The sequence below is a fragment of the Boeremia exigua genome (genome assembly GCF_020726555.1).
Source record: "Boeremia exigua strain MPI-SDFR-AT-0100 chromosome Unknown C7974scaffold_5, whole genome shotgun sequence".
In the NCBI taxonomy this organism is placed as follows: domain Eukaryota; kingdom Fungi; phylum Ascomycota; class Dothideomycetes; order Pleosporales; family Didymellaceae; genus Boeremia; species Boeremia exigua.
The window spans coordinates 679,001-699,854 of NW_025763522.1; the positions used below are offsets into that span (position 1 = coordinate 679,001).

At 54.1% G+C, this 20,854-nt stretch overlaps 8 protein-coding genes across 8 annotated transcripts; 5 read left to right on the forward strand and 3 right to left on the reverse strand.

Moving 5' to 3' along the window:
• Window positions 1–14: 14 nt before the first annotated feature.
• Window positions 15–2,883, forward strand: C7974DRAFT_392147 (uncharacterized protein). Its single transcript, XM_046141648.1, has 2 exons — window positions 15–2,704; window positions 2,755–2,883. The coding sequence occupies exon 1, from the start codon at window positions 33–35 to the stop codon at window positions 2,418–2,420; it is 2,388 nt and encodes a 795-aa protein (XP_045997875.1). The 5' UTR covers window positions 15–32; the 3' UTR covers window positions 2,421–2,704; window positions 2,755–2,883.
• A 194-nt stretch (window positions 2,884–3,077) lies between these two features.
• C7974DRAFT_392148 (uncharacterized protein) lies at window positions 3,078–4,357 on the reverse strand. Its single transcript, XM_046141649.1, has 2 exons — window positions 4,078–4,357; window positions 3,078–4,004 (listed from the first exon to the last, which is right to left on the reverse strand). The coding sequence occupies exons 1-2, from the start codon at window positions 4,241–4,243 to the stop codon at window positions 3,268–3,270; spliced, it is 903 nt and encodes a 300-aa protein (XP_045997876.1). The 5' UTR covers window positions 4,244–4,357; the 3' UTR covers window positions 3,078–3,267.
• A 1,101-nt stretch (window positions 4,358–5,458) lies between these two features.
• C7974DRAFT_309635 (chaperonin 10-like protein) lies at window positions 5,459–6,433 on the forward strand (the record flags this gene model as incomplete). The annotated part of the gene is made up of 1 exon (XM_046138230.1): window positions 5,459–6,433. The coding sequence occupies one exon, from the start codon at window positions 5,459–5,461 to the stop codon at window positions 6,431–6,433; it is 975 nt and encodes a 324-aa protein (XP_045997877.1).
• Window positions 6,434–6,798: 365 nt separating this feature from the next.
• C7974DRAFT_392151 (uncharacterized protein) lies at window positions 6,799–8,609 on the forward strand. Its single transcript, XM_046141650.1, has one exon. The coding sequence runs from the start codon at window positions 6,901–6,903 to the stop codon at window positions 8,296–8,298; it is 1,398 nt and encodes a 465-aa protein (XP_045997878.1). The 5' UTR covers window positions 6,799–6,900; the 3' UTR covers window positions 8,299–8,609.
• A 1,351-nt stretch (window positions 8,610–9,960) lies between these two features.
• C7974DRAFT_375242 (uncharacterized protein) lies at window positions 9,961–10,416 on the reverse strand (the record flags this gene model as incomplete). The annotated part of the gene is made up of 1 exon (XM_046140194.1): window positions 9,961–10,416. The coding sequence occupies one exon, from the start codon at window positions 10,414–10,416 to the stop codon at window positions 9,961–9,963; it is 456 nt and encodes a 151-aa protein (XP_045997879.1).
• Window positions 10,417–10,761: 345 nt separating this feature from the next.
• On the forward strand, window positions 10,762–13,339 carry C7974DRAFT_433250 (uncharacterized protein; the record flags this gene model as incomplete). The annotated part of the gene is made up of 2 exons (XM_046144909.1): window positions 10,762–10,768; window positions 11,763–13,339. 2 exons carry the CDS (start codon window positions 10,762–10,764, stop codon window positions 13,337–13,339), a joined length of 1,584 nt encoding a protein of 527 aa, XP_045997880.1.
• A 1,046-nt stretch (window positions 13,340–14,385) lies between these two features.
• On the reverse strand, window positions 14,386–16,881 carry C7974DRAFT_375244 (uncharacterized protein; the record flags this gene model as incomplete). Its single annotated transcript, XM_046140195.1, has 1 exon — window positions 14,386–16,881. One exon carries the CDS (start codon window positions 16,879–16,881, stop codon window positions 14,386–14,388), a length of 2,496 nt encoding a protein of 831 aa, XP_045997881.1.
• Window positions 16,882–19,490: 2,609 nt separating this feature from the next.
• Window positions 19,491–20,512, forward strand: C7974DRAFT_164743 (uncharacterized protein). The gene is made up of 4 exons (XM_046136039.1): window positions 19,491–19,740; window positions 19,788–20,047; window positions 20,100–20,158; window positions 20,223–20,512. Exons 1-4 carry the CDS (start codon window positions 19,642–19,644, stop codon window positions 20,285–20,287), a joined length of 483 nt encoding a protein of 160 aa, XP_045997882.1. The 5' UTR covers window positions 19,491–19,641; the 3' UTR covers window positions 20,288–20,512.
• The last annotated feature ends 342 nt before the right edge of the window (window positions 20,513–20,854 follow it).

Sequence of the window (20,854 nt, forward strand, 5' to 3'; positions counted from 1 at the left end):
CCTGAGCACCACACAATGCATCCAGGCACAATATGACACCACGCACACGAACGAGCAACAGAGATGCAGATTATAAAGTCTACTATTCGAAGAAAGTACCTCAGCAAGTCCGCTTTCCTCACAGGAGGAAGACGGTGCGCAGACCAGAGCCAGCAGAGCAAGATGTGGGCAAGAAGAGGCAGATGACATTTCTGCCAGAGAAGATGAAGCAACGAAAGATCAAGGACGGGGATAATTCGGAGGAAACTGAGACAGACGAAGAGCACACAGCGCAGGACGCGGCGGCTGATGAGGCTATGGCAAGCACGCCACAGAATAGAAGCGCGAATAAGAAGCGAAAGGAAAGCGACATCCACGAGGAGTATGGAGAATCCGCGTCGATGTCGGTCAAGCGCCGAATACGAACGACAGCGCCGAAAGAAGAGCGTAGTCGCACCCTTCGACGGCAGTCTACAATGACACAAATCGCAGACGGAAGGAGACCATCGACAACCGCCGACGAACCCGACTTTAAGCCTGTAAGGCGACGTTCCCGAGCCAGTTGGGGTGGAATGGGTAACACAGAGAGGGACAAAAAGCAGCGAACGCTTACACAGATGGTACCTGGTATGGGACGCTTGAGTAAGGAAGAGCTCGAGGAGCTGAGCAGTCTGGATGCGGACCTGGAGGACGATGATACAAACAATAATACGGTTTCGCAAACGCTCATCGAGCAAGGCCTGCTTACGATCAACCCGCCCATCCGCACGCCTTCGTCTGTTCAGCGTTCTGGTGACGTCGAGAACAATCAAGTTCAAGTTCAAGTTCAAGTTCAAGAGGAAACAGAGCACGGCGTGCTGGCTGCATTACGCCCCGGATCACCTGTCATCGTACAGTCTGTGGAGATGACTGAAGGTGTTGATGAGCAAGACTATCAGCCTACTCGGTTCATCGAAGCACTAACTCTCGGCACCAGACAGTCCACACGAAGGACACCAGCACAGCAACCATCCAAAAAAGTAGGTGAGCGCCGAGGGTCCGTAAAACCAAGGTTCAGTCTTCTCTCGACTCCCGAGAAACGCAGAGTTTTTGAGATACCATCATCGCAATCTCCAGTCGAGTCCATCCTATCTACTCAAGTCTCTCCCCAGAAGCCTAAAACGTCTGCTTTGCGAGAGGAAACGAGTGTTACGACCATAGTTGCAGAGACACCATCGAAGCGCAGGCAAGTTGTCTTCCAGGAGCCCACCATCTCACCTGCACCGCCTGCCTATTTGAGGAAGTTTGCGAGTACTATACAAGATTCTGAAGACGAGGACGAGAGCGACCTTGAGTACGAAGTGGCTGAGCAGGATCAGATGAGCATATCAGATCATGAATATATTGGCGCAGAGACGCAAGCAATACTCCATAGCATTGACTTAGCGTGCGCGCATGAGAGTGGAAATATCTCTTCAGATGAGCCAGAGTCTTCCGAAGAGGTAGAGGAGGCCACTGTCCGACAAGTTCCGTACAAACCTTCACCTGAACTTGGAGAATCCTGGGCGCCTGTTATGTACGACGACAGCGGACCGGGATTCGAATCATATCAATCTTCGCGGCTAGGCACCAAATCGCAATTGCCTCAAGACGCGAATACATCGAAAGAGTCACTTCCAGTTATTGATCAAACTCACTACATCAGCCAACTAGATTTGATCAGAGGTACTCAGGCGCCCACACAGACTGGCGATTTCCCTAGCACACCACCAATAAGGCACCACCCAGATGAAGATCTCCCATCAACACCAATGGAGCTCATGGACGAATCTTCTGACGACGAGGAAGCTGTAGCAGGGCCAAGCCGACGACGCACACTGCAGCGCAAGATACTAGAGCCACCATCGACCCTGATCCACCAATCGACAGACCTCGACGGCGAACCTGTGCAAGTCCCTCGCTCCCCAACCACAGACCGTGAAACACAGCAGTCCCACTCAAGCAAAGCCGAACAACAACTCCAGAACGAGTGGCTATCATACTCTCAATACGTCCATGCCCGTCCACCACACTCGTCAAGCATGCACGCCGCAGCAGATTCACTCAGCTACAACGCCACATCTCGACTCCCAAAGACAGAAGTGTTGTCCTCACCAACACGCATCCAGCACAGCCAGGCTACAACGGTCGACGAGACGACGCCAAAGAAGAACCGCACACAGCGTATGGTCAGTGCGAACACAACGCCACACAGATCTTCGAAGTCGCAGCCACTCATTTCACCAGAGAGGCCGCCTTCGCTGTTCATACCGAGCAGCTTCCCCAGCCCATCGAGGACAGCTATGGGGGAGTGGAGTAGTCCAATCGCGGCGAGGACGCAGAACTTTCTTGGGAGCAGTCAGGCTCTGGGCAGCCTGGAGAACTTCAGTATTCCACCGCCACCGCCGATGGAGTATGACTGAAGAGCCTGTCGCCCGTGGACAGCTCGTATGTAGATTACTGTCCGTCGTTGTGTGGATAGTCATGCGAAGGCGCGTCTTGAATACATACATCGTACCAACACTACACTCCTTGATCAGACCCTTTTTCCATATTCATTGTTCTTCAACAGCAAAAAGACAGCAACTGCCAGCCCCACTTAGCAACCGACCAGCAGCACAAACCGGCAAAAAATGGACGCTGTGGGAATTGAACCCACGACCTTTCACAAGTACGTATCGTAAGATGCGAAGCGAAAATCATACCCCTGATTGAATGTTAGTGGCTGTTGCTGAAGACAGGATGAGTTATTCTTACCTAGACCAAGCGCCCTTATTGGTTGATGTGTGCTTTGCCGGATGAAACACTTATAAAGCTATATATTGACGGTTGATAAGAAGAGGGATCAGTGGATGTGTTGAGCGGCACTAGGTGTTCGTTTGTTGGTGTTTTTTGGTGCGGGGGGATGTGGGTCGGGAACGAGGTGGGGTCGTCGTTCTTAGGCGATGGTGGAAAGGACTGCCGTAGTCGCGCTTCTACAGTCAACATGCCCCATACACAAACTTGAATATCCCTGTGTGGTGCCTCTGAATGTGCACAGAGAAGAGACTTTACGCTTGAGATTGAATGCACAGCTCGGTCTCAAGAACTATCCCTTTCGCAATGCTTTGTATGTCTGGAAACTCTTTGGTAGATGAAATTCACTTGTTCTAGCACCATGAGAGCATGCACAGTATATACTCATCATGCGCTCCTACCGTAGGCTAACTCCTGGAACGGCCCGTCGCCGACGTACCTGCCACGCCTACTCACCATCACCGCTAGCGTCTACTAGAAAGCCATTGCCCCGCCATCCACAATGATATCCGTACCATTAATATACCGCCCGGCGTTACTGACCAATGTAATCAGCGGCCCTGTCAGCTCCCACGGATGCCCCATGCGCCCCATCGGATTCCGCGAATTCCACGACGTCCTCGCGCGCTCCAGCCCCGGCCCATCATTCAGAATCGTGTCCATGTAGCCCGGACTCAGCGTATTGACCCTGATACCATAACTGCTCCACTCCGCTGCCAGGCTCTTCGCCAGCGACAGCAGCGCCGTCTTGGAGCTGTTGTACGCAGCCTGCGGCTGGGGGAAGTTGGTGTGGTGCGCGGAGATGGACGCCGTGAAGGTGATGCTGCCCGGGGTGCCCTGGGCGCGCATCTGGCGCGCAACAGCCTGCGCACACAGGAACGAGCCCGTCAGGTTGATGTCGTGGGTGCGGCGCCACTCGTCGGCGGCCATTTCGATGGCGTGTGTGCAGCCCACGACGCCGGCGAAGCAGCACAGTATGTCTACGCTGCCGAGGACTTTCGTGGCGCTCTCCACTGCGGATGCGATTTGAGCTTCGTCCCGCACGTCGACGGCTTCGGTCATTATGCGCCGGTCGGGGAAGCGTGCGTGTAGCTTCTTGATGCTTTCGAGGGCCGTGTCGGGGTTAATGTCCCATAGCGCGAGACCGGATGCGCCGTGTTCGAGGAGGGCTTCGGCAGCTTCGAGGGCGAGTGTGCCGGCTCCGCCAGTTACTGAGGGAGAGTTAGCTTGTGGCAGTAGAGGGCGTGGATGGGAGAGGTATGTATAGCCCGACGTTTGACATACTGATCGCATTGCCGTGGACCTCGAAGCGGAACTGTGCTTTTTCTGCTGGCTTCAGGTTCTGAGGCGGCGGCCGCGCCTTTGTAAGAGGATTGTCTCCTGTGGACAGTGTCATCTCTGGGAGCTGCCTGTTAATGAGCGATGCCCGGTCTTCTCCGTCGCCAGCCATGTTGATGCTTGAGAATGATAGATAGTGAAATGCTAGAGAAGGCAATTGAGGCGTGATAGTGTACGATTGTATTGATTGAACTCAACTATATCTATACTTACGTCGGACGACAGAAGTCCGTTGGTGAGCAGCTCGGAAGCGCGTCTCTGGAGCTGTGACGTTTGTAGCCCCGCAACCCCACCATCTTTTACGCGTGTGTCCAGGGAAGGTTTGCCGAGCTGCTCAGACGGAGCCTCTTCCAATGAATAACGCAGGGCTTTTCCTCTATGTACATGAACAAGGGCTCTTATCACGTGCATCTTGGTGAGAGATGACCTCGGGATGGAGAAAACTTCACCGTCCTCAAATCTTCGTTGAAGGTATCGGCGTTAACACTTGATCGTTCTGCATAGCACATAGCCGCTATGCCTCACGATATCAAACGACTCCATTATACAATTGACCAGCGATAATGAGCTTGGATTAACTCTCTTCGATAAAACGCCGTAAAACTGAAGCGCTATCCTTGAATATACCTCCCCAAATAAGCCTCTGCTTCAATCAACTCCAGAACCCCGTCCAACAGACAGCGGATGACCCGCAGCAAGCTGCAAGCCACCTGCAGCCGCAACCTGCCAGAATCAGCATGTGCACCACCATCCATCGATTACAGCGCTAAATACCACCCCTCACAGCTCCACCCACAGCTCCCCCAACGCGCCAACTAACCCCTTCGCAGCCCCTCGCGCATGCTCCCTCGACGCCCGCGCGCCGCGTTCAAGGCATGGCGGCTAGGCACACTTTCATGTTAACGAGAACGGCGCATACGCACAACTTAGCCGCAAAGTTTGGCAATGCAATACTCAGGCTACGTAGTTTGTTGAACGCGAACGTATTATAAATGCCCAGCAAAACACTTATTCTTTTTGTTCATTTTTCTATGGTTGGCCTGCGCTTATGTGCCATGTAATCGTTGTGGAAGGCACACCCGGGCGGCAGCTTCCGAAGAATACCCGCCGCTCAATCGACTCACATCTACTCACTTCGAGCAATGCACCATCGACGAAATGCCGCCCAACTTTTAACACTGCGTGTAAGAGCTACCCGCGGGCCACCGAAATGAGGCTGAGCTGCCACCGGTGACCCGTCGGCGGCTCTTGAACGTAGTACTTCAACCCTGAAAATGCCTGTCTGCTCATAGCATTCAACTCCTTACTTCACCTGTTTCGATCCGAAATGAACGCCTTTCGATTCTGCGACGTTGCTTCCGGCCTTCAACAGGAGACGTTGCCCATCCCGAAACCCTCAAGCTCTGAAGCCCTCATCCGCGTCGAGGCCGCTGGTCTGTGTCATTCAGACACTCATGTTCTTCACGGCGGAGGCGCAGCCTGGATGTGCAAGCTTCCTATCACACTTGGCCATGAGATCGCGGGTGTCATCATCGAACTCGGTGGCCACTCTCCAAGTCTGAAGATTGGGGACAGTGTCGCGGTCGCATGCGTTGGGCATCCAATCGAAACACGTGACTTCAGTGAAGCTCTAGGCGTAGGACGCGACGGCGGGTATGCGCAGTATGTTGTTGCACCGCTCAAAAACTTGGTCCCCATTCCCGCTGGCGTGAGCTTCGCTCAGGCCGCGGTCGCCACGGATTCAGTCGCTACGGCATATCACGCCATTGTCTCTGAAGGCGGGATCGGCCCCTCCAGCACCGTGGGAATCATCGGGATGGGTGGTCTAGGGCTCAATGGAGTTGCAATCGCGGCCGCCAGAAAGGCCAGGGTGTATGGGATCGATATCGACGAAACCAAATTTGAGCTCGCGCAATCCTTAGGGGCGGTTGCATGTGCGAGCAACCTGTCCGTATTCTCCGACCAGACATTCGATGTCATTGTAGACTTTGCTGGCGCACAAGCAACAATTGAAAGTGCAATGGCTGCGGTGCGACCTGGAGGTACGGTGGTGCTGGTGGGACTTGCGTCCGACAAGTTAACGTTCACAACAACCGAACTAGTAACGAAGAATATTGCGCTCAGGGGTTCAACAAGTGCGAGCATGGAAGAGCTTCAGGATGTCCTACATTTGATCGGCAAGGGTATATTGAAGCCGCAGATCGAGTGGCTGCCGTTTAGCGATATTCCCAACGGATTAAAGCGATTAGGCACGCAACAGGTTCAAGGACGATTGTATGCTACGCCAAACGCGAAAGAATAGCACGCAATACCGCGTCCCACGACTCTACTTAATAAACAGATCTCTTCCCAAGCTTTAGTGCTTTAGAAGAACCTACTGCAGTATTATGATAGATTTACCTTCTATGTGTTATTTTCAATGAAGATGAGAATCCGAAATTTTCTACTATTATTTTTGTACATCAGCATTTACTAAAAACAACTCCCTGATTAGCACTTACTGTTTGTATTCACTAGTAGATACTAGTAAGCCGCCTATCCATGGCGTGGCCGCCATGTGATGTCTCCGCGTGGCGGAAGCTTGAATGCCAGTCAGTCGCTGCGGGGCGCGCTGCGTCTCCACCAAGCCGAAAGCGGCGCGTGCGTGCTTATGATACACCGCATCATGATATCGCTATCAACATCGCTTCATTCTTCCTGCGTCCCACTCTTGCGGTCTTGTGACTTTTCTTATTAAGGTGATTGTGTGAGTTAATTCACGCGGCAAGTATGCCGTTGTTCGCCAACCCGTTTCCGCGCCTGCGCAAGAATCACAGGCATAATGTGCAGACGCTGAGGTTACAGCCGCTGGCTGAGTTGTCGGGGTCGCTGGGCGATCTGGGGACGTTGCTGCCGCTCATGACGGCGCTGGTTGTTACGGGTTCGATCTCACTGCCGGCGACGCTGTTGGCTACTGGGGCCGCCAATGTGCTTACGGGGATCGCGTTTGGTATCCCGCTGCCGGTGCAGCCTATGAAGGCCATCGCGGCGGTTGCTATAGCGCGGAAGTTCACGCTCGAGGAAAACGCTGCGGCAGGGCTGGTGGTGGCGGTGCTGGTCGGACTCTTCAGCATCACAGGCCTCATCAACTGGGCGAACCGCGTCACCCCAATCCCGGTTGTAAAAGGCATCCAGGTCGGCGCCGGCCTCTCCCTCTGCATCAGCGCTGGCACATCAATGCTCAAGCCTCTGGAATGGACCGGCCCATGGTGGGGCGACAACCTGCTCTGGGCGCTCGCCGCCGTGATCCTCCTACTCGCCACCCTCGCGTACCCTAAGCTCCCCTACGCCCTCATCGTCTTCACCATCGGCCTGCTCCTCTCAGCATTCCGGCCGGAAACCGCATCCCAACCCGACCCAAGCACCTCAATCCCCATCCTCCACCCCTCCGCGGCCGACTTCTGGTACGCCACCTCCACCGCATCCCTCGGCCAACTGCCCCTCACGATCCTCAACTCCGTCATCGCCGCCTCAGCTCTGGCCTCCGACATCCTCCCCTCCCCACCCTACCCGCGCGCTCCCTCCGTCACCGCCCTCGGCCTCTCCGTCAGCGCCATCAACCTCGTCAGTTGCCCCTTCGGCGCCATGCCCATGTGTCACGGCTCCGGTGGACTCGCAGGCCAGCACCGCTTCGGTGCTCGCAGCGGGTCGTCAATTGTGGTGCTCGGGCTTGCGAAGCTCGGGCTGGGCACGCTGGCGCTGTGGAACCCCGGCCCCGTGGTCGCGCTGCTGGCGGGTATGCCGCGGGCGCTGCTGGGCGTGTTGGTGCTGGCCGCGGGAGTGGAGTTGGCGCGCGTCGGTGAGAGTGTGAATACAGATGCACGCGATCTGAGGCAGCGCGAGGGCGAGCAGCCGTGGGACGGGAAGAGTGTGAAGGTGCTGGATGACCGGGCGCGGCGCGAGCGATATATGGTGCTGCTTGTGACTGTGGCGGGGATTCTGGCGTTTCGAAATGATGCCGTGGGGTTCGTGGCGGGGCTGGCGTGGCACTGGGGGTTTCGCGGTGCGCGCAGGGTTGAGGTGTGGCGGGATGAGAGGGGGAATCGCCCGTTTTGGAGAGAGGTGGAGCATAGTGATTTTGAGCGTGTGAGGCTCATTGCACAGGAGGAGAGTGATACCGTCGCCTGAGGGTTGGTGGCGAAGGTTGAAGGCGAAGGTTGAAGGCGAGGGTTGAAGGTGAGGGTTGAAGGAGAGGATTGGACGGCGGGTAATTTGATGGCGGGCATTCTGATAGCGTTCTGCGGCATAGTGACTGGTTTACGTTTCCTACTTTGCAGCATGTTTAAGCGTTTACAGATAGATGATTGCTACCTAGGCATTCCTGCTACTATCTAGAACATATCGGACGCAGGAATTGGTTGATCATTATTTACACAAGAGCAATGCAGTTAGTTCCAGCATTTCCCGTACAGTAGCCTATCATAAAAAATAGCTTGCAGGTGTATCGCTGGCTCATTACGACCCCTTCCCTTCCCTTCCCTGCCCGCACTCGTCACACACATCCCACCACATATCTCGGTACCAGCCTGGCAAGCCTAGAACATGATCCCCACGTGCAGCCCCGGATCCGCGTAAATCAGTTCGTCAAGACGGCGATAAACCTCCACTTTCTGCACGCCAGGCCACGATGGATTCGGCGCACAATGAGCACCAGGCCAACGGATAAGATGATGGGGCAGTCCAAGCACAATCTCGAGCGTGTGCATTACAGTCTCCATCAGCGCAAGTTCGAAGAAAGCATCGCGATCTGTAAAGAGGGCGGCGTTGTCGTGATGGGTCACCCAGGCACACACTTTGTCGCGAAGGCAGAAGTAGCGCTGAATCTTGAGGAAGTGGAGACCACTTCGGTCGTAGGTGTGGTCTTTGGCGAGGACTTCGCGACTGAAGTCCATGAGCATCTTGAAGTAGCGCTCGAATTTTGTGCGCTTGGTGGAGAGCAATGAGCGCTCGAAGGTGAGGTTGTCGATGCCATTGTTGCTGCTGATGGTGGTATCGAGAACCATAGCATTCATAGTGTCTCGTCTGCCAGGCATGTTGGCTTTGGGTTGTTGGATTTGAGTGGGGGGTTGTGTTGGATATGGTATGTGCTGTCGCTGCTTTGCGTTTGTCGACCGTGTTATGAGTTGAGAGCTCGTTTGTGAGTATGTTTGGAAGAGTTGCAATTGGAAAGAACCTGTAGACTGTGTTTGTTTTTGTATTGCTCGGTCTCAGCGCGAACCTTGGTTGAAGAGGGGCATGTCATAATCTGGGTGAACTGCTGATCCATGGGTGGCAGCAATTCAGGACTCCTAACGTACGGTGTATTTCGCGTCTATTGTATCAAAAACAGAGAGAGGGTATCGTTTTGTGAATAATATCCACACGTGCTTAACCACGATTGGTGGTTGTTCGGTTGATAATGTACACAGTTGGGAACACACCTCCGAAAGGAATTGTGACAGTTCAACAATCCGGCTTGAGATTACGGTACGGCAGTATTAGGACAGGGTAGTGACTTCTGACAATTCAAAGGCAGCATAAATCACCATTTTCGTTTGAGTCCACAATCTACAACCGTGGATCCTCTCGAAAGTCTCTGGTGACTGTGCTGGCTACTCAGCTACGATTGGTGCTTTCATAGTGCTACTGGAACATTTCTGAAAGAGCTGTCGCTTGTCCAAGCGGTGGCGACTTGAGCAACCAGAAACGTAGATTCTGCGTCCCTGTCGCTGTCGCGCACGTGAACCGATTCAACAAAGTTTGAGGTTAGACATTCTCTATATCGTCTCGCGATATAGCTCTTGGTGGAATTCAGATAGGGACGGGTAGCTCGGGTTTGGCGATAGTTTCGAGATCGATAGCCATCTGATCGCTGGGTCTGTATGGCGGTGGTGCATCTCCGGACTCGTTGAGGCCCTCGATTGTGGGCGGATAATTGCGCCTGTAGATTCCCCAGCGCTCGACATGGCGAGACACAGCACGCTCCCCTCTCTGCCTTGTTTGCTCTTGCACGCGCTGTTTCCGGCGATGTATGTACCACAACATAGCTGTCAAAGTAGCTGACAGCACTAGAGCCACCAGTAGGACTATGAAAAGGATGTAATGTGCGGCGATGCGATTATTGACTCGCACACCTTGCTCGGCGGCGCTGGACGGTTCAGGAGGTGTTGCAGGCGGTAGTTGGTTTGGAAACACCGGGGAAAGAGGTGGCGATAACGGTAATGACGACGAGTCCAACGAAGGCCAAAGGTTTGTTGTTGGTGGCATATTCTCAAACAACGAGAGCGTATGTTGAGGTGGAGGGTGCAGCGAAGGTCTCCTGGACGAGCGCCAAGGGGAAGAATATCAGAAAGATAAGATCGAGCAGGTGAATTGGCAAACAGATGTCGCCAGTGGTGAGCTAATTGTACTGTCATACTTTGTTCTTTCCTGAATGACACCCGGGAAGGCAGTTACGAATGTGGGTGGTTGGCAAGTTCGGCACCACTGCCAGGGTGCGAAGAAGCTGGCGAGGATTATATAAAAACGTTCAAGATACAAAGAGAAATGTAAGGTGTGTATCGAATATCACCGCTGAGATTATGCGCTGGCAGCACCTCGTGCCCATCCACTATGATGAGTGAGTTGAATAATCCCACGAAAGATACTGGGTGTAAAAGAGCTCAAAGTCAACGAGGCTTTATGATTGCTCCCCACTCTACTTGCTCACATCCAGGGTGACAGTGAAAGAAAAGGAGTTAGCTTACCCGCAGAGTTATTTACTGCTGCTACTGCGAGATTAGCTCTACGAAGAGCTCCAAGAAATCGCACATTAAGGCCGATCGCCAGTACCAAACTAGCAAGCACAACGGTTCATATTCTTGGAGCCGCTTAAGCTCATTGCATATCGAAGAAATGACTAAGACCCCTTCGTGTTTGTCGCTATTGCATAGCAGTCCAAGACATCGACAACCGAGCTCATGCTACCTCCCGGGTGGCAGGTCCCGAGAACGTAGGCTACGGCCCGGAAGATCATGGCTGATGCGAGTCTGTGTGACGTCGGGTGCGAACCAGGGTTGCAACGTGAAGGACATGCAGCTAGTAACGACATGCGGCACCCAGGCTGAGACAGCCGTGGTCCTTCACGGCTACGACTCGGGGCGGTGAAGCTAAGGTTGCACAGCACGCATTGAAAACGTGTCTTGAGCACGAGGTAACATGGTTTCAAATGATCGTGTAACTATGTATTGCGCTTTGGGGCAATGATGGCGAGGATGTAGGGACAGGGATGGAGGTCTGAGTTGAGCTGCTTGAGCCTCATCTCAACCTCGGCCGATTTTTATCGATAAGCAGAGGCGCTAGTACTGATGTCCGCCACACCGGTGATGACGTGAACGATAGTTTCTTTTGCATCTATGTACTTCTCAGCCTTTCAATTCTTGTACTGCACATCGCATTCTGTATGACTGCTTCTCTGGCGACTAGACCTTATACTTGCGCACGCTGCCTGCGCACAAATCGACCGCGAAGCCGTTTGAGAGCTGGCCAGATAGCTATCTGTGGAAACAGGAGGTCATTCGCAGACGCAGCAACACAGCAAAAAGATGATAGCGACAAGAAAGAGCAGAGAGAAGAGACAAAATCAGCGGTGAAGGAGGAAGAAGATGAAGGGGCGTTTACCCGGCGCATGCGCTTGATGAGCGAAGAGGCCCTTGAAAGCGGTGGACACGGTGCACGCAAAGCTGTCGAGGAAGCTGGCTTCAGCGCAGATCTTAAGGCCGAGCTCGAACAGCGTATCGCTAGTGCATCGCTGCAGTCTCCCAAAATCAACCTCCCCGCCTCCGCGTCCCGCCACACCCGCGATCTTGCAACAAGCGAAGCATGGACCGGCACCGAGAGTATCCACGACGCCTCGCTACGCATGCTGAACGACGCCCACAAGCCATTGCGGGCGGGCAGACGAGCAGGACCAGGGCCTGCAGTGCAGATGCCGCGAAACATCGACACTGGCCGCCGACGCAGCAACACTGGCCAAGGCCTGCGTCTAGCCAACGCCCGTGACCGAACCAATGTCTACGCCTCGGTGCAGGCCGACGACAGTATCGAGGAGACAGAGCGCCAGCAACGCCTCCAGGTACTCAAAGACCGTTTTGAGCCGGGCGCGCGCGCCATAGTGCCCGGGTCGATCTCGGGCATCGCCTCGCTGGCGAACAAACGCATTGAAGACGCCATTGCACGTGGACAATTCAAGAACATTCCGCGCGGCAAAGGCAAGAACGTGGAGCGCGACCATAACGCGGACAGCCCCTTCATAGACACGACGGAGTACTTCATGAACAAGATCATCCAAAGGCAGGAGATTGTGCCGCCGTGGATCGAAAAGCAGCAGGAGCTCACGTCGGCCGCGTCTAAGTTTCGGGGTCGCTTGCGTGCTGATTGGAAACGGCATGCTGCACGCATGATATCGAGTGCGGGCGGCTCGTTGCAAGAGCAGGTACGGCGTGCGGAGGCCTACGCGCGCGCAGAGGCCATCGCCAATCCCTCGAAGATCAAGAAGGAGACATTGACAGCCGTGGACAAGGACGGTCAAATGTCCCAGATCTCGCTTTCGGGCGAATTGAAAAGCGCCTCCTCCGACCCCTCGGGCAGCACACTTGTGTCTGAAATCACCGCGTCAAAGACCCCGCTCGACTCTAGCACGGAACCAACTCCAGCCGCAACGACAACACAAACCATTGAGATTCCCATCGCCAATTCGTCTACGAGTCCTGCGCCAGCATCTTCTGCAGCACCCGAAGACCCAACAACCGCACGGCCAGCACCACTCGTCATCTTCCGCGACCCCCTCTGGCTCGCCAACGAAACTCCCTACCTAACCCTCGCCATTGCGGACCTTAATTCCAAAGCGCGCAGCTACAACCTACAAGCCCCCGAAATCGCCCGCAAACCCTATTACAACCTCGAGCGGGAACTAAAGTCGTGCTTCTCAGACGTCGCGCCGCTCATCGCCGGCGCCATCGTCGACCGCGCGCAGAAACCTGCCGCGAAAGCCTCAGATAGCTTTGGCCAGCAGCTGAGTGAGCGTGGGCTGCTGGGCTCGCTGGGTGGTGCACCGGTGCGCGTCCGCGACGAGCGCACCACGAAGCAGTACGGATTCCGGCAGTTTTGGAGCGACTTGTTTGCGCCGCGCGAAAAGGATCCGTGGGCGTGAGGCGAGACACGGTGTGCTTGCGTCGCGTCACTGCCATCGGCGATGTCGTTGTAGTACACTGAATTCCAAAACGAAAAGTATGTACCACGAAACACACTTCTGCACTCCGTCTACGAAATACATACGTATTCTCTTATCTCCAGCCCCTGATCTCGTCCCATCCACACACCCACATCCAACCAGTCAGTCCACCCCTACCCCCAAAGCAATCCCAAATCATCCACTCCACCCACCCACTCCCTCGAACCCAGCATCCCTCCCTCAAGACGCACAATCAAACCACCGACATACCCCCGCTCTTAGCAACCCACTCGCGACCCCACAGAAATCTCGGATCCAGGCCTGAATCAGGGCGAACCGGCGACCCACAATCCACGGCCCCCAGCCGCGTCTGCGACGAGTCCTTCCCCGTCCCGACGCGGCGGATCCGATCCTGTACCGCGGAAGGGCGCGATCGCGATCAGACACGGACAATACGGGCTTGGCGTCAGCTTGCAACAGCAGGCACAGTGGAGAAGCGGCGCAGGCGCAGGCACGAACGGCGGGGCGTGACAGTAACTGGGTCACTGTGCAATCACGACAGAGTCACAAAACTCGCTGGTGCAAGTAGTGCGCCTGCATAGAAAAGGCAATTCCGCATCCAATATGCTGAGAATCCCATCTCGACACGAGAAATTATTGCTCACGTGTGTGTCCATCAACGATCACTGCCCCAGTTCACGCTGGGAGCGAAAAAGCAAAAAGTGACTTGTTTAGCATTATGGACGGATATGGGAGAGCGTGCATACTAGCTGCGCGTCATTCCATGCCCCTTTACAGAAGTACCAATACAATCTGGCGATGATCAGCTTCCCAAGGGCTCAGAACTCGCCGCGCAATACTGACCAGGTATCAAATCGATTGCTGCCGCATTCGCAACTCATCGTGCATGCCTCAAAGGATGCGACTGATCGGCGATGGCAAACAGTCACACTGCAGGCCCTGCAGGGCCTTGGACACCGCGTGAGCGTCTGCGCATCTCCCGAGGACGGGGACCTCAATCTTCCTCAATCGGCTTTGATCTTCGCTGCGCCGGTACGTGATGCTCGCTGGGACGTGCTGCTGAAGGCGCTGCCTGTCCTGGACGCCTTTCTTGCGTTCCCACCGTCAGTCCGTTTCCCGCTGCCAACGACTCTCGCAATAGGCAATGAGCGCTCGGCATCGTGCGCCTCTTGATCTACCTCCATCTTACCGTTCGCAGGAAATGGTTGGCCAGCCTTGCGCGGCCTCGCGGCAGTGGCGTGTGTCGAGAGTCCTGCACCGTCGTACGGTTGGCAGAAGCAAATCCGCAACGCGTGAGCTGTAAGAGAACCTAGCGTATCTTGTCTAGACCTATCCGTCCGAGGTTCTGTTTGGGGCTTCATAGCGTAAGTATCATAATTGTGAATACGCCGTTTCTGTAAAGTCTTTCCCTTCGGAATGGAGGGAGCAAACGACTGGGAAGCTGCCATTCCAAGGAACCGTGCCTTGTAGAACCTTGCCTCGGCTTTGAGATCATGCAGAGTGAGCCTTGCTGTGCGGTGGGCTTCATCTCCTCCATGTGGAAAGAAGATGCCGCTCCGAGGAGTGAGGCTGTTCTCACGCACAAATCCGTCACAGCCTTTGACTGGTCTTTTAGAAGTGACAGATGACCCACGAGAGCTTATCTGAGACATCTCGGGGCGACGGTAATTGTGATGATGCTGTAAATGTAGTGGAAGTGGAGCTTTGGGCGTAGGAAGGGTAGTCATCGGCATCAGAAGTGGTCGAGTAGGTACGCCTCCAATAGGTAATGCTGTAGCGGCATCCTGCCTGTTGTAGTAAGATGTGGTGATCGTCGGCGAGCCACTATAATCCGAAGACTCGGGGCCTAGAGGTGAGCTGCTTTCAGGCTGGATGAGATTGCCAGACGGCGAGTAGAATGAAATCGTAGGGGTTTTGTAATTTGGTTGCACAATCCCGGTTGCTGCTGCTAGGGGTAGTAGAGATGTCAATGCGGACGATGTGATTGAGTGACATTGAACGTGGTTGGGAGAAATTTTCTTTCTAGGCTCTGGTGATGGTGGCGACGACGCTTGACGTTCCAGCTCTGCCATCTGTGGTGTGAACCAAACAGGTGTTGGTGGCGACTGCGAACGACGAATTGAATGGCTGAAGTCATGTTGCAAGTCAACATCAACACCGAGGACAGTCCCAGAGTATGAAGTCGACATGGTGCTACAGAAACTGGCGTTCTGGCTTGAGAACACGTCCCTTGCAATGCCCGTTTCCTTGTCTGAAGACAGCTGTCCACGAAACATGGGAACGCCTTCGAAAGTGTAACGAGCTGAGATGTCAAACATGTCATGATGGTATGTTGAGGCTTGGGCTGTACTTTCGTCTTGCGCCACATCGCGTGTTCCTGCGTGCACAACGGGCGTCGAGAAGGGCCGCTCATGCGAGCGCGTTGCATCTCGATTAGGCAGCACAGGAAGCATGGAGCCGCAGACAGTACTTAATTCAGTAGCATCTGAGCGAGATTGTGCATGAGACGGGTACATCCGAGCTGAACGCTCGGTGCCTGAAACGGGAGTTGCGCGATTTCTGGTCTGATCTCCGAGGGCTGGCGGAATAGTCGCACCTTCAGATGAGCGAGTTGAGGTGTTACGACTATGCTGTGATTGGCGGAAGGCTTCCGTATCATGGCTATGTTGATTGAACTGGGGGCTACTCTCGCTGGCAGAGAGTGGGCTGCCCCGATGCTTCATGATAAGCGCATGCGTCATTGAGGATGATCGAGACCGGGTCCTCGAAACGCCTCGCACGTTTTGCAGAACGCCACGAATGAATCCCCTGACACCGCGATCATCGTGATCGCACATCTCGTCGTCCGAATGACTAGAAGAGGATGGTTGCGCCTCAAAGCGGTATGATGTCAAGGGTGTGGCAGTGCCGCTTGCCGGATCCACTGCATCGTGCTCACTATTCAGCCTTGTCTGCGGCACAGCCACTGCAGACGAGTCAGTCTCTCGAGCCATGTCTTCCTGAATATCGTGCAGGGCTTTCTCATCCAAGCTGCGTGATCTCCGCCGGTTTGGCGAAGAATTGTCTGGGGCTCTGAGAGAAGGAAAGCGACCCGCGCTGAGAAGAGATCCGCGCGAATTCAGTGTGGAGTAAGAGCCCTGCTCAATGATTGTAGCAAGTGGAGCTCCGTTGGAACGATTTGCAAGACGTACGGCGAGTCTGTACGCGCCGGCGTGACCTTCGACTGGCGCATCATCCAACGATGTGTTGTGACCTGCAGCAGCTCCTGAATAGCATGTGTAACCATCATCATTTGGCTCGAAGTAGTCCCGGTCGGCGAGCAGTTGTACGTTTGTGTCAAGGTATGTCTTGTAAAATGTGGAAGGATTTGGAGGCGCGGCTTGTGGAGCTCCGCCTATGTGGTTCTCCACCGTATTATCGGTATTGCTGTTCGCCAGCGCAGGGCCATGAGGACGGTCGTGAGCCAATCGATGGAAGATGGAATGCTGTGAGGTCGTCATCGTCGCCTGTAAGGTTCCGACTCCAGAGCGTTGCATGAGTTATGGTGCGCAACACACAGACAGTCATGGTGTGTTGATGATACCAAATAGTGGCCAACAGAAGGCGCATGAGAGCCGTCGTCAAGAGCAGTCCATAAGCAGCAAGAGCACACCTTCCATTACAAAATGCTGGCTCAGACTGCTCAGTGGCAAACGGTTTTTTTTGTGCATGCTTCGTTAGGCGTTGCAAAGGGCGTAAGAGCAGTTGCCAGCAAGAACAATCACTCGGGGTCCAAAGCTTAACGTTGTATGGACGACGGAGTCCGCCGACGTACACCTGATTCCAAAATTTCCGTCTTCTCGCACTTTCGCATGGTCCACACGTCCTATTCCTTTGAGTCTGCGAACGCGAATGCGGTCGCGAATTCCTTGCAGTGCCAGTAGCGAGACCAATAACAAAAACATACACGCCTGCGAGGTCCAGATTGAGTAGGGTGAGGTGAGCGTGAGGACTCTTGCCCTGGGCTTGATGAGTCCTTGTCCAGCTGGAACTTCGCTTTTTGTTGCCCAGACCAGCAACAGTTGCATGCACGCACCCAAATAGGGCATGTCAAGGTGCAGATCAATAGAAACGAGGGTATCTGGAGGAACTCGTGTAAATTACAGAAGATTTGTAAGTCTCGAGATTTGTGACACAGGGCAAATTTTGGCGTTTATTGGTTGACTTTCGCAACACTCGTTCGTGGATCCTCACTGGTGTAGCCTGCCCTGCGACAGCTAGCACAGGCATCAGGGTGGTAGTTGTCCACGTGGAGGAAGTCCGTGACTAGAGTTGGCGCTGCAGGCGCACGTCACACAGTCCGAAAGAAGCGTGACGGAGTCGCAGAAATGCTCATGGCATTTGGTCACTTTTTCTTTAGTCCGCTATTGCTGGATAATTACTGTTACCGTTGTAACTTGATCCGTACTGGCGTTTTGCAGGGGGGGTGCCGCTTCATCGTTCCTTTTTCTACTAGCTGCTCGGACCAGCATCGAGTCATAACAGTCTACTGCATACGTGTGGCGTACATCTGCAGCAATGAGCAATGATGTCGGCGTACATGCAAGGAAAAGTGTTAATCCGGCCTATAGAGACGGGCAGAAGGCGGCCCAGTCGACAGACAGTAATGCGAACGGGTTACTCAGCTCAACTGGACGTACTCCACACCCACGCGCGAAACGACGTGTCTGTCAAGATGGTGTCCAGCACACCTGGATGAGGCGTATCAGCAACAGCAAAGATTGCCGAGCTGCACAACATGATGTGCAAGGGCGAAAATTTCGGGATTCCGATCGCCAATCGATGCCAAAACAGCCCTACATCCAGTCGCCTTCTCCGCCGATCATGCCCATGCAACCCGAGACTCTCCCTCGGAAGCGTGTTGGTACAGATGGGGGGCCGAGTGTAGGGTTGTGCGCAAGATGACGCCGCAAGGCTTTCGACGCATGCTTCTAGAAAACGGCGGTGAGCGTATGATGCCCTGTGCGCAGCTGCACGATGAAAGTGTAAGCGGGGCCACGACTCTGATGCGCTGGAAGTCAGGATTGGGAAACATAGTCCGAATGAGGAGAGTGACATGCGTATAATCCACCGAAAGCTATTTGAGACAGGCATCCTTGGTGTGTCTGGCTTATGTGCATCCTCTTCCACGATGTCGGGCCTGGTGTCGATCTTGCCCATACCTGCGGATGTTGGTCCAGCATGAGACTCTGACGTGCTGAACGCCATGCCGAAGAACTATCGCAGCGCCGATATGGCTGTGGCCGCTCAAGCCTCCAAATCTAAGCCTTTGCCCCAGAGACTGTTTACCATCTTTCTACAGACCATGGCCTGATTGTCACGCGAGATTGTGGGGTGATGTGCGCTTCTGGTGGCGAGCGGCTCATTCTGGGGGCTGATGTTTCTGTAAACTCGTGGTTCTTCCTGGGAAGGTTCTCTGGTTGGTGCCAAAGGAAATGGGCGAACGCCTCCAACATCTAGCCGACGGGCACTGAGACTTGCAACGAGCGCTAAGTCACTGAGCTGCCTGGTCGTACACCCGCTAGCAGGGGTAGTAGGCTCGAGGTGACAGCACCGGCGTGGTACCATGCCGCAATCAGTCGTTCTTCGCAGCGAGTAACATTCATGCCCACAAGCCTGGCTGTCGGTACCATAGTGCGCCTATCAGCCATACCTGAATTGACTTCGCCTTCTTGATGAACTGTACCCTGGGAAAGTGGGTAGTCGTGGATGATCAGCGGTAGGATTCAAAGATGCTGCAATAGAAATGGATCTGGGAAGTGAGCGATAGCACGCAAGCTTACGTGGGCAATACTGTGATCTACTCTCTTTACACCCAGAGATCGACAGTAACCGAGGTTCCGAAATCGGTGCATACCGAGATGCGTTGATCTGTACGGCCCGCAAACAGCAAACGATACAACGGGATGGCTTGCACATCCAAAATCAACATCGGGGTGCTGTGATCCCGGCTGATCTAGAGGTGGACCGTACGTCCCGCGGTTGCGTCCTGCAGGCGCCTGCAACTAGCGTTCCACAATGGTGGTAACTTTATAAAGGTCTCGCTGTCACATGACACGGAGGGTAGTGTCTCCTCAAGCCATTGAGGATCCTGGGTCTGACTATAAGTTGGGAGGGTAGGCGGCATGCTTCCAAACCAGATCTCTCACATATCGCGTCGACTCGCTTCTTTCGGTTTTGTCCTTTGTTGAATTCGTCGTTCCTTGCAGACACCATTGACCATGAGCTCAGCCACTCCCAGTCCGCTTGCGCAAAGCGCCGATAAATCAATCCTCTTCGCTAGACTTGGCTTGAGCGAACAGGTCCATAAGTTACTACTTGTAAGTCGCAGTCTTACGCTGAGTTTACTCAACGCTGATCCATTCAGGGGGAAGCTCAGGCTGCAAGAGACAGGTTGAGCAGAGACGAGAACAACCTTACGGACCAGTCCAGGGCGGATCCGACGGTTACAGCTCCATACAAGTGGGATGAGATCTCAGAGACCGCGAAACATGCTGAGATCTTGACCTTGGTAACCCACGCTGGTCTACACACTAGACCATACTATGAGATGGGCCGTTATATGACCAACGTCAACGAAGAGAACTGGGTTGCGAGGTGGTACTTGTGGCATAGCTTCCGCTACCGGTTTGTGACGACCAAACTGCTGTGTTGAAGCATTTCTGACTTCCTGATCCAGAGACAACCGAGACAACAGGACCCGAGGTACGGTCAGCAACAGCAGCCAGACGTACAGCAGTAAGCAACACTCCGATCACCTCCCGATATGAAGGAGCAAAGAGCCGTAACTGACTTTCAGCAGGCGCCCCGGCAGCTTATGGCACTGTAGGTGGCTACTATGACCCGGTGTATGGGCGTTACCGATGAAAAAGCTCGAAGCGATAACGGCGACTGGCGACAATGAACTGATGGCGTCCTCTTTTGTAGATGTGCGGATAGCCACAGGGGTGATCTTGAATGGCGAAAGGCGATGTAGATGTGTACGCCTTATTTCGTCTGCAAGAATCCGCTTCCTCGGATGCATCCCATAGCTTGATTATGTATTATCCCTTTCTGCTTGTCCTCGGCACTTCCATATCCAATTCATTATGACTTTTGACTGGTTCGTCAGTCACTTCCTTACAGACATCCTGTATGCCTCAAGCGGTGTAGAACAGTCATCTCTTTTCTGAGCGGTCGCTAATGCGAAGGAGGCTACTCCAGACCGGCACCTATATTCCTTCTGTCGGAGCGATGTGTGCGTCGCATCAGCGTTACTGCAAATTGTTAGGTGAACACCAGTGATAATAGCGATGGTGAAGAAGGTACTGCAAAGCTTAGTATTGATGACTCGAGCAATGGTAGGTGGGGCGCCGTTGAATTAGAGCCGCGCTAGATGAACGTTCGGCCCATAGATGTAGAGCGCAACGTGATGCTTGATGAGTTGAATGAACG